The 12,454-nt window shown below is 51.6% G+C and overlaps 2 protein-coding genes across 2 annotated transcripts; both read right to left on the bottom strand.

Annotated features, from left to right (window-relative positions):
- Positions 1–54: 54 nt before the first annotated feature.
- On the bottom strand, positions 55–3,916 carry AYO20_05388 (hypothetical protein; the record flags this gene model as incomplete). Its single annotated transcript, XM_022643682.1, has 4 exons — positions 55–1,231; positions 1,287–1,531; positions 1,868–2,341; positions 3,230–3,916. The coding sequence occupies 4 exons, from the start codon at positions 3,914–3,916 to the stop codon at positions 55–57; spliced, it is 2,583 nt and encodes an 860-aa protein (XP_022500349.1).
- A 3,451-nt stretch (positions 3,917–7,367) lies between these two features.
- AYO20_05387 (hypothetical protein) lies at positions 7,368–12,343 on the bottom strand (the record flags this gene model as incomplete). Its single annotated transcript, XM_022643681.1, has 2 exons — positions 7,368–8,536; positions 8,587–12,343. 2 exons carry the CDS (start codon positions 12,341–12,343, stop codon positions 7,368–7,370), a joined length of 4,926 nt encoding a protein of 1,641 aa, XP_022500348.1.
- Positions 12,344–12,454: the final 111 nt, after the last annotated feature.

Raw genomic sequence — 12,454 nt, 5'->3', positions numbered from 1 at the left:
AAGCGTCCTCTTGCCGTGTGACTTTCCAATGATTTGTTTTCCGTGGTATTCACGTCATCTCACACTCAGCTCCTCTCTCAATTTAGATGGCTCATTCGGGTTGGCTGCTACCATTTTGTTTCTCCTGCCTAGCAACGTGGAGTTGTCCAGACTCAATTCGAATGGCTGCTTGTTCCGCCGCCCAACGCTTTGCTTGGCAGCCGCCGCCACTGCTGCGCTATGCTGGCCATATCCCCTCTGCTCCTGCTGAGTATTATGATGTTGGCTTCTGGCAGGTGCTGCTGCTGCGCGTGCTTGGGCCGCGGCAGAGGGTTGCGTTCCGAGATTGGTTTGACGCATCTTGGCTTCCATACTCGACACGTCGGCTGGTTGCTGATTCTTCGGCACTTTGCTGGATACTTCTTCTTCGTAATCTTCGTCCTCGTCGTCTTCGTCTTCATTTAGAGGATTTAGTCCACCAGGCATTCCTGCTCCTCGGTAGCCTTGCTTGAAGTTCTTTCTCCTCTTGGCTTCTTCCTCCTGTCGGTGTACGGCATAACCAACGTCAAATACTTCACGGAGGTTGACAGCCCCAGGCGATCGGAAGTCTGCTCGCTTTGCTCCCGGTGTATTGGGTGTGGTGAGGAAGTCAGCAGGGAGGTTGCCCGCTTGGGCGATCTCCTTCTGGCGAACATACAAAGGTGTTGCGAGAGGTGGTGCATCTGCAGCAGCATAGGTGGGCTCATTAGTATTCCGGATCCAGGGATGGTTCAAGAATTCTTGAATCGTATAGCGACGGTCGGGGTTAACGGTCAGAAGATGTGACACTAGGTCTTGTGCTGATTTCGAAATATCGTCCCACCAAGGTGATAGGAAGGTATATTGACCCCGGGCGACCTTTTCCGTCAAGACTTGGATCGACTCATCATAGAAAGGAGGAAATCCGCAAAGTAGGGTGTACAGCACACAGCCAAGAGCCCACATATCAACCGACTTGCTGTAGCGTTCATCCTTGACAATCTCAGGGGCAGTGTAGCCGACTGTACCGCAAGGTGTCATGGTTTGAGAGTCCCATATCACCTTGGAAAGACCAAAATCGGCAATCTTGATTTGGCCGATGCCGCCAGCACCGACACCTGGAATAAATTCTCCCTCATCGGCTTTTTCTTCGTCTTCGGGCCCTCTGGGTTTGGGATTGCGAGTTGGAATAAATGGAATGGGATAAAATAGAAGATTTTCTGGTTTGATGTCACTAGAACGAGGTTAGCTACTCCCGCAAAACCCGCCATTACAGTCCCAATACGTACCGATGGACCACACCGGTCTCTTCATGTAGATATAGCAGGGCATTGGCGACTTGAGTAATGACATGTCGGCTTAAGTCTTCGCTGAAGTAGGTCAAGCGGACAATCTGGTGGAACAACTCGCCACCTGGACACAGCTCGAGAACTATATAGTAGTACTGCCGGGACTCGGAAAAGTCAATGAGCTTCACGATATTGGGATGGTCCAGTTGGCGCATGATTTGGACTTCTTTGAGGATATTGGCTCGCTATAACAAGAGGTTAGTCTTTATTCGGATGGAGGCTAGGAGTGTTTTGAATGCGTCAATTGGGTCAGAGTGTATGTGGTAAGGGGGAGGTTCGGATAGGGTGGAAGTGCGCACCTCCACGCCCTTTGGTTGTTTTTTGAAGTTCGGATGAAGGTGAGCATCGCCCTAGGTTAGAAGAGGTTGGTTTTGAAGCTGGTTTTAAAGAAGGAAATGAACGGTGGAAAGAGACGTGGGGAGGAGCTGTGCAATGCGAGGGACGACAGAGCTGGGGCGCGGGCAAGGAAGGGGAAGGGAAAGCTTCCGAGACATGGCAGTGTCCCATGACTCCCGGCATACCTGATTCGAGTTCATTTCGAACTTACGGACCACCTTGATGGCGACCTCGTCTCCGGTCTGGGTATCTCTGGCCTTGTAGACGTTACTGAAAGCGCCGTCTCCCATCTTTTCGACCAGGATAAATCGTTCCAGACCAGGATAGCGGGGCATCTTGCTGGCCTTCTCCCTCTCCTCGGCAACAATGGCTTCGATATCTGCCTGGATCTTCTGGTTCTTGCCCGCAGCGTGGGCTGCGGCAGCTCCGGCTTGAGCAGCCACATTTCGATTGTCGCCGCCGGCGACGGAATATTCACCAGGTTGAGGTTGGACTTGATGGTGCTGTTGCTGTCTGTGATGGTTGCCTATAGGTTCGCTGACGCCGTGGTGATACTTCTGTTGTTGAGCATGAACTGCAGAGACGTTGGTGGTGGGATGATCGCGGGGAGGGTCGGCAACGCGGGCTTGCTTCCCATGACGTATAAAGTTCTTGAGGTTCTGAATGGTGCTCATTTTAGCCAATGGTCCTGTGCAGATCAACGCACAGGGCGGCGATATGAGGAGAGAAGAAGGAAGAGGTGGAAGGAATCTCGAGAGACTGCGGTCGGTGCCAGTGGGTAACACAAGAGGTTGCGAGATGGAAGAAAAAGTTCACGGCAGTAGGCAGGAGGCAGTAGTAGGCAGGGTCCCAGGGCCCAGATTTTCGGTGGTTGCAGGAAACGGCGAAGTGGATGATTCAGCAGCAGGATAAGCGGAACGCAGCTTTGACGGAATAAGGTGAAGTGCCAATGACCAGTCTTGGTTTTTTGAGATGGCTGATGCGAGGTGGAAGCGGGGCGCGGAGAGGGGGGAAGTGTAAGCGGGCGTATCAGGCGTAAACGAAGAAACGAAAATGAGATGTGGTGAGGTAGAAACACAGTGGAGATATGCTGGAGGAGATTTGAAAGGAGAGAGGTGATGAGTTGGGAGTGTAGATGGTTTGGATTGTAAGAGAGGGAAACTTGGAAAGGAACGGAAGGGGAACGGTGGTGAGGTGGTGCGCAGACAACAGAGTCAGTGACGGATGGGTGACGACGGAGGAGGTGGTTGGAGGGGCAAAAATGACCCCGAAGTATGTAAGGCTTCAGGTAATAGACGTAGCTAAGCAGCTAGCGAAATAGGTACCAGTTGGTGGCAGTGGTACTTCCCAGTGGTGCCGGTGCTGCGTAATTGGGGGCGCACTGGCTTTCAGATGAGGGATGACGGGGGATGACAGGCGGAGGCTGTGGGCGTGGATGGGTGGCGTGGGTAGGGGGAAGTGATGAGATCATACCCGTGGGCAGTTGTCCAGGGCACATCATAGGGGGCCCGACCGCACCCCAGGGGCAAACAAACAAAATAACTTACAGGTGGCTCCGCTCGCTGTGGGTTCCCCAAGCCTCCGTTGAAATGTTCCTTGCGCTGTAGTGCCCTGTGTGGCCTTTTGGTGCTTGAGCTCTCCAAACGACATTCCGATCGACGCCGATGCAGGGTCCTCCTCGCAAAGCCGCCATGGCACGCATGGCCAGATCTGCTATTCTCCTCCTGCCTTGCCGCGAATGGCTGACGAGGCTGGGTCCTCCCCATATTTGCCGTCCGATCAACGTCATCAGGTCGAGTATCGATTGGTGTTGACACTGTCACTGGGCGACGATCTCTTCGATTGTGGCTTTGACAATATCCCGCTGCCATTGCCCGTCGGTTGGAAACGCAAATCGCATGCCGTTTGTTGGCCGGGTTGGCATCGTTTAATCTCCCAAACACCTTGGGCGAGCACCTGTCCTGGTAGTCGTGGTGATACTCCTGGAAATCCCTGTCCAGATCCAAACCCAGGTTGCGATCCAGCTGGATTCGGGCGTTCAGGAGGCTCTCCGGGTGGTAGAGTTCGTCATCTACTATCAACGGTTCAATAATGGTGGGCGCAGGGGGTGGTGCCATGTCGGACACGTCGCCATCCTCCAACCTCCACGAGTCAAAGTACGACTCCCAGCTGTCTGTCGGCGTGACAGTCTTGGTAGAAGATGCTATCGATGGGTTTCTGTGGTGATGTGCCATGGCGTAAAGGTCGCTGACAAAAAGTGTTGCGGCTCGGTAGATATTTGGTGTACGGGGAAGAGAGAGAACAAGATTGGTATACACCTATTCCCCCCTTTCCTGAGGAGGTATATTCGGTCACGAGCTGGGATGAAAGACAATTCAAAGAAGCAAAGGAAGAAGAGGTCCATGTGTCGTATTCTAACGGCTATTCCTATCCTTTTGATCTTTTCCGCTTACTTCCGTCCGGCCCAACAGCTATACAAGACTGGTCGGGGATGAACCATCTCACCCTCCCGCGACAGCCTCTCTCAAGCATGTTACCCACTCAGACTATCGGCCATATCACATGGAGTGTTACCGGGGATTTGCAGAAACCGCGCTCGCATGATGGTGGTACCCCTGAGTGCGAGGGAGGTCATGCACACCATGATTCGACCGTTTCAGCCATTCCAATGCAAGGGGGGATCAGGCTTAACGAGCCGATACCAACTTTTTGGTCCACGAGCTCTTCGTAGCTCCAACCGAGCTCTCCACCTCGTCAAGCGTCGAGGCTCTAACACGTCACTTCACTTCTGATCGACTTCGCTTCCGATTCGATAGTTCCCCCAGATATCCAGACATGGCAAAGCGACAGGTCCAAAGGGTGAGACCTTATAGGAGAGCCTGTCTAACGGTAGCATCTTATCGACGGGTCCTGAATCCATCAGAGCCAGCCCGCATTCTTCCTATGGAACCTCCCATTGACATCATGCATATTATATCTGGTGTACAAATGCCCTATGTCCCACACGAGGGCATAAAGCTAACTCGCGTCCAACACGCGTCTAGAAATCCCGCGGAATCCATCCCAATGCATTCTTCCAGGCGATTTCCCATGGGAAAAAGGGGTGATCAAGAGCGCTGTCAGGATGAATTCCATTCCCAAGGTGTACCAGTGCCATCTGCCTGGCGGCCAGTCCAGCCCCAAGCCACCACTTCGCTAAGCATCGTCTCTCTGTCCACTCTTTTTTGGGTTCCGCGTGACTCGGGGTGGTTTGTTAAATACAATTTCCTCGCGAGTCTCATGACATTTCCACCCCGCGTAATAATAATCCAATCTCGAGTCCGCGCTCCGTCGCACTGTTTGGGGCTTGGTTTTCCCAAAATACGAGTACTAGTTCACACGTGGTGCATTTGTATCTCATCGTATGACAGGACAGATCCAAAAGGTCCTTGTTCCTGAACTACCTGTCCCCGACTTGGGTTCCCCCAAGTCTCTTTTTCGACTACCGAATACTTGATCAGGTTACGCCGGCAACCGAATGTAGCGGGACTGAGGGCAGTGGGCCTTTCTGACCTGACCGAACCGCCGTTCTTCAAAGTAGGTACGATAATACGAGGGGAGCTTGCAGCGCACAAACTCGGGTACCTGGCTGTAGCTTGCATTTCCGGCGTCTATTTCAGAACGTTAACCACCGGAGAGATTATCCGGAAAAGAATTCCTCAGATGTCAAAAAGGACCTCGTCTCTGTAAAGGCGAATTCTGTATTGTACCACACCGGAATATTGACGATTCCTGCTTTTGGAAGAGAGGGGGACGACCAGCAGCCCCAAACGTGGTTCGATGAATTAATTCCCCTCAAGTAATGGATCTGACTCTCGCTGTAACGAATCAGGCCAGGATCTGCGACTGTTGCAAAAGAGGACGAAGGACGGGCTTGAAACTTGTCCCCGTCGATCACCCTTTGTCTGGTGCTTTGGTAGGCTCATCATACTCGGTCCGGGCTCGGTGAACCCTTCAAACACCGCCTCAAAAACCCCAGCCGCCGATCAGCTTCTGCGGTAGCTGCGGTATACCTATGGGTAGGTACTAGCTGGATACACTTTGGCCACGGCCCGTGAGCCAGCGAGTTGATTTGAAAGAATTCCTGACTCCACACCATTAAGCCAGAACTGTGTCTCGTCCTGATTGGACTAGATAAGTTTTTACAGGGTATGAGGAGGTATAAGATTCAAGAACCATACTAGCTCTGGAAAAAGGAGGAGAGTCTGCGTCTAAGCAGAGAGGCAGCTTTCACGGTCCGGGTAACCAAGACAGAAGATCTTTCGAGCCCGACGGACTAAGAAAGAAAGCGCCTTTTGCTTAGGTGAGTTTCCTGTCTCTCTCTCTCTCTCTCCAGAACCGCCCTGGTAGCTGAACGAGCAAGCATTGTATCTCAGCAGCTCAAGACTGGGGCATCGGCCGACCAAAAAGCGCAGCGGCCGTGCGTCGAAAAGGACACGGCGTCCTGCGTCTGTTCCCTGCATCGTCGTCATCATCATCATCGTCACCAAACACGGTACCATTTGAAGAGTTCCACTCCCAGCAAAAGCTGATGACAACTTGGCAGGCAGGTGTGGCAGGGAACGCCAGGATCATCACCGGCCGTGCGCCAAAGTATAACCTCCCTTGGCCTTCCCTTTCGTGCGTGTTTAACATTCCGATCACGCACTCTCTCCGAGGTTGGTCGTGGTTGGTGTGGGTGGTGCATGCAATGCGCGCTGATGTGCGGTGCGGTGGCGCTTTCGTCACCTCCAGTCCCGTTCTTTTGTCAAGAAAACCGAACGATCGACCACATGTTTTCCTCATCCTGATCCGCACAGACGGTCGATCCGTGTACCCTTCGTAGCGTGGCGTATCCAGTCTCTCGATCCTGCGACCGTGCACAGGGTATGGATCCAGTGTGACGAATCATCTCTCCCACGCTCAGATCTAATGCCGGACGTTTTTGTCCTCCTTCGAAGGAACAACACCGTTGCCACAAAGCTCGAGGGATCACAGGATTCTGATGTACACGGGAGAGGAAGGGCGGACGCGGTCGAAGGACTCGGACATTGGGCTCTCGATTCGTCAAACGTTCGCGGGACCCATATGTTGCTGTCTACCTCTATCGCCTTGGAATATGGGAGGCCGGATCCCGAGATCTGCGACAGATCCCACTGCTGCGCTTACCAACACTGGATGGCATCGACCTCTATGAACGTGATCAGGTGAGTGCTAGAAGTTATCTTTGGAGGGGCTCCTGGATAGAGATGTGCACCAGTGCTGAGATTTGTGCTGCCGGTCAGATATTTCTTCTGATAGCACTAGACAACAACTTGGAGTTCGGGGAAACTGACTTGACCTTGGCTCATATGGGCTCATAAAGAAAATACGGGAAGGAGACAGAGTGCAAGAGCCTGTCTGTGCTCATCGTAGGCTTCGACAGCAAAATTACTTGGTCGAATGGCTTTTTATTCTATGCTCATGTGACTTCGAGATAACCACTGGCCTTGTAACAAGGCTGTGGCACACTTTACAAGGCTGAACCCAGTTCTATTGCTTAGAATGCCAATTACCATCTCACTGCCCATGTGATCCTCCTCGCTTTCCAAATGGACCTCCATCAAGGAGTGCCCAATCCAATCCCCCGAATGTGTCTGTAGGAATGCAAACGCATGCTGTCATCACTCATTCATTATAAAACTTCTTCATTATCAGATGCAAGAACAAGTTGACATTGACTCGCAGTGCTCCTTCAAAGAACTCCATGAATTGCGTGTTGTTGAACTGCGCCTGTAAAAGATCGTCGAGCGGCACTTGAGCATTGGCTCCCGGGATCATCATGTTCCCTGAGCTGCCGTCAATGGTGAAGACGCCGACTTCGTTTGAAGAGAAAGTCAAGTCCACTCGGTCCCATTGCCGTTCATTGTAGCCACGCCAGTGGACGAGCACGCCCTTGTCCGCCAGAGTTCGCGCCGAGTATTTGTATGAGCCAAATTTGAAGGATCGCCCAGAACGCTGGAGCTCGCGTTCGTGCTCCCACTGCTTGCTGAAGGGCATCACGAATCTTTTCTTGCTCTTCTTGTTCTGCAGAGTCACCATGGCTTGTTCAATGTAGTCGTTGTAAGTCTTCAGCTGCTGCTCGAGATACAATGCTTGCTCGTTCAGTCGTGCGAGGGTGGTCTTCACATTCTCAAGTTCACGCTGTCGTTGCAGTCTTCGCCGGTGTTTGGTTCGAATGTCAATGGCGATGGCGTTGAGAAGATCTTGGTACTGATTGGCCCGCGTCAATCGACCAATGGACTCTAGCTGCAAGATGTTTTCCAAAGCAATGCGTTTGAGGTCGGGATATGACAGTGAACTGATGTCGAGATGATTGTGCACGTCAGTATAAGCACCACGCCGTCCGTTGCCAGCGCCGAGTTCATCATTGACTAAGGTCTCCCACTTTTCCTCATCTTCTGGTGTAATTGGTTTGACCAGTATCTCAAGGAGGTTGGCCCCCGATTGTATTCGGATAATATAGAGGACGCATCGTTTTGTTTCGGTCAACAGAGTTTTTACATCCGCGTCTGGATCTTCCGAATTGAGTAGTTTGGGGCTCAGTGTCAGGCTGATCTCGCTTGAGCTCACACCCCTGAGTTCACTCTCATTGCTCTGGACGCTACCCAATTCCCTCAGGATGTCGCGGAGAACATCGTCCTGGTTTGGACATGTTGAACTGATCTCTTGGGACAACAACTTGTGGATGGAGAAGATATCAGCCATTTTGATGTACAGGGTCGGTTTTGTTTTCGCATAAAGATCGTTGAATTCGTCAATATCATAGTGTTCCTCTGCTGGCGGTATTGATATTACTACCCAAACGGTTAGCTTGAAGAACTTCAACCGGGACTGATCAACTTACCATGACTCCAGATCGCCGCGAATCGACTGATAGACTCGCGTACATAATTGTTCAGGGGTTGCAGATAAATGTTCTCGCCGCCGAACTCACGACCTGAAGCGGCCTGGTTCAACACTTTTGCTATCTCCCCGAGATTACGTTTTTGTTCTTGTGTCATGGCTCGATCAGCGACACCAAATTTCTCGGGCTCTAACAGAGCTGGTTGGAGGTAGTGACGCCACAGCCACTGGCCCACGAGCTGAAGTACAAAATCAGCGTCCTCGCCGGGGAATCGTGCAACGAGATGTCCGTGTGTCTGTTGAACAACGAAGCGGACACCAAACGGCATTCGATGCAGACAGTCCTCCAGGCAAAGGAAAAACTGATCTGTGATATCTCGAAGATCCTGCATATGGGCAATGAAAGTTGCTCTAGTTTCCGGATCTCGGATGGCCACCTCCCTTGGCACGTTGGGATCTCTCTGGCTCCGTCGACCTGTTCTCAGCTCTTCATTGTTGATGGCAGAGACATATATCTGTAGAGGGTCACTTTCCAGATCGAGCGCAGTGTTGTCGATGATATTCTCTTTCACGAGGGGTCCGAGGATGTCTCTCAAGAACTTGCGGTCCCGGGTTGACTTGCTGTAGGCTCCAAACAACTTATTGGAAAAGGAATTTGTCCGCAGGTATTCCTGAAGAGATGCGGAGCAGTCAACTTCTTCTTTGATGGACCGGGCAATCAATTTGACAAGGTAGTATTCTTCCCTTCGCTTTTGAGCGTATCCAAAAATGCCCATGACCAGATGTTTGACTCGATCACACTCCTTCTCCGCAGTGGCCTGCTCCCTGATGCGTCTGAGCAGTCTCGACAGATACTGAGGCTGGGTTTGAAGCAGGAAGAATAGTTCCTGATAATGCTCCAGTTTTCGGCGCGAGGTCTTGTTGAGTGCTTTCAAATCGAACGGATCTTTGGAAGCAATATCTGAGTTTGGAAGGAGAGCACCAACATGGCCGCCAAAGTGTCGCTGATGCTTGACAACTTCATCCAAGGTGATCTTGTTCTTGACCAAGAGAGCAATTTTGATGTCTAGCTGTGTGATGTACTGATCTGCAAGCTCATTTTGGCGGACGTGCTGTACCACGGTCTTGCGAAGTCGTTCAAATTCCACCTCTTCTTCGAAGTCAAAGTCACTGTCATTTAGAAGGTGCACAAAACCTTTCAATGTCCCAACAGGAGGGTTCTTTCCGGCTGTGAGGCTTTTATATGCCTTTCCCTGGATTTTGGCCCGAACGACGCTCTGAATCTTGATAACCTTTTCCATGTTCTCCTTGAAGTAACGCTTCTTCTCTCTGAACTGGGAGCGAATACTGGCAGCTCTTATAAGGGCTTGCAGTTCGGTAACGGATTCATCGTGCATGTCCAACTCACTTAGCAAGTCTCCGACGTGACTACGGCAGAGCATGGCACGAATCAGAGCTTGTAGTTGAACTGCTTCCTCCTGGGTTTCACCGAGTTCCGCGAGCAATTCTCCGGTTCGGATCCTTAGAAGTGCTCCGCGAGAAAGTGCTTGAAGCTGGATGAGCTTAAGCGCATGTCTTTCCAGATCTTGGTGCTTTTTTTTCAGTTGCTTCCGCAATGTGAAGCTACGGATTGCGGCCTGCAAAGGTATAGTGCTAGTCGATTGTCGTAAGAGGGACAACTTGAGCGAGCTGAAGGCTTCCCTTGTATTTGCGCCTCTGAGGATCGCTTGAAATTTGTTGATAGAAGCTGATTGCGATCTCAAGGACCGCTTCAGATCAGTAAGTTGGGCACGGACTCGACCCCCTCGTAGAGTGGCCTGTAACGAGATCCATGCTGGTGTCGAGCTGAGCAGTCCATGCTGCATCTTATTCTGAGTGGCTCTTGCGAGTAACGACCTTGCTACAGCTTGAATATGAGTGATTGCATCACTTTGGCCTTCCAGAAATGCGTAATCGTCATGGAGCGCGGTTCTGGCCAGCATCCCGCGAACTGCAGCTTGCAGCAACATGACTTCTTTTTCGGTTGTCCTTGTAGCCTCGTATTGATCGAAAGCGTCCCGCCTAGAGAGTGCTCCTCGTATGGCACCTTGCAGCTTGCAGATACTGGCCTCATGTGTTCGCACCCGTGACTTGACGGCACGAGTTTGGGTCCGGACTTGGCCAGCCCGAAAGAGGCTTTGAAGCTTGAGAACATCCTTTTCTCTTGATTTCCATTGCTGAGCCTTTTTTTCCTGTCGTACTCTTACGAGAAATCCTCGGGATGCAGTCTGGAGATTTGTGGCGAAACGCTGCATATGGAGCCTGTAGTCGGCAATTTGCCTTGCCCAGTCACCGCGCACGCGCGACTGGATGTCGACGATGAACTCCTCAGCGTCCCAAAGCTTCTGCATCAGATCACCTAGTCGCAGTCTGACCAATGCACCGCGGGCTTGATTCTGGAAGTCTAAGATGATGTCTTCGTGCTCGCGTAACTCTCTGTCCTGTCTTTCGGCTTCCGTTTCCACTGGCTCAGGTTCAGGTTCACCAAAGCTGGCGCCCATTCCCGAAAAGCTAGGCATGCTAATCCCAGCTTTGTCGAGGCCTCGCTGCGTCTGTTCCAGTTCATGATGCTCAAATTCGAGTTGACCAACCAGATTTCCGATTCGGAAGTCAACCATGCCTTTGCGGTAGAGCAACCAGGACAGAGCATGAATGCAGTAGATTACCTTCGGTATGTTTTTCTTTTCGTATAGATCGATCAGCTCGAAGCGAAATAGGTCCGGGAGACCGACATCCTCGAGAAACCGGAAAAACAGAACAATATTGTCCGAGTGCTTGAACTGCAATTTCGGATGGCGAAAGATCCTGAGGATCTGGTCTGGATGAAATGCCTGAACTATTTCTGCCAATGTGACTCCATCGCGCAAAGCCTCTTCGAGTTGCACAATCGGTGGAATCGGCTTGTTGATGATGTCCTCGATCCATTCTTTCGCTTCACCAATATGACAGAGGTATTCGTACGCCTGCAAAAATTGCCGTTGTTTGTCCATCCAGTTTCTCTCACCCCAGCCGTAATTCTTTGTCATCGACTGAGCGCCCGGTGCAACCGAGTCAGTGCGTTTCAACTGCCTTCGATTATGTAGCCCGGTGACAGACTGACGAGGGGCTGCGATTCGAAATTCTTCGGTATCACCGCCCTGGGCAAATTTTGACAAGGTTTTCAGATAGGTCGTAGAAGATTTCTGTAGCTCTTGGAGGTCAGGGGCTTTGAAGGTGTTCGCATGCGGACTTGATACACTTTGGTGAGTGTGCGTCCTGGGTTGATGCATCTCTTGATGATGCTCATGTAGATGCTTGTCCACGAACGGATCTTCGGAGGAAGTCTGAGGAAAACGGTCGATGGTGTGAGCTCGCACATGGTAGGGGCTCGGTCGGCGGGCATTGGTTGTCGACGTTGGCGATGGAGCTTGAGGAAGTGGGCGCAGACTTTGGCGGATATTGCGATAAACATGGTCAGGGCTGTTTTCCACGCTGCTGTTTCCTCCATATGTCCTGGTGGGCGTCATCTCTTCTATGACCGTGTTCGCTCGCTTGTGACCCGGAGAGGCCCTAGAGTAGACACTGGAGTTGGTGGAAGTGACGGTGCTTGTACGACTGGGGAGAAAAGCACTCGATGCCCCAGAGTAGGCGGACGAAGCAGTGGAAGCTGCTGATGTCTGCCGTTGAGGAAAGACGAATTGATTGTCGGTTTGTGCTCGGCGAAGAGCGTAGTGCGACATCCCGAAGATAATTCAGACGCAGTTTTCACATAGAAGAGCTTTGGATCCGATCGTACTCGAGGCTTGCGTCGCATCCTCAACGGTCTGCGCAAGGTGTCATTCGATTCGGTG

Source organism: Fonsecaea nubica, assembly GCF_001646965.1.
Source record: "Fonsecaea nubica strain CBS 269.64 chromosome Unknown Scaff31, whole genome shotgun sequence".
NCBI lineage: Eukaryota > Fungi > Ascomycota > Eurotiomycetes > Chaetothyriales > Herpotrichiellaceae > Fonsecaea > Fonsecaea nubica.
Note: the sequence above shows the minus strand (reverse complement) of the source record. Positions and strands in the feature narration are given on the sequence as shown.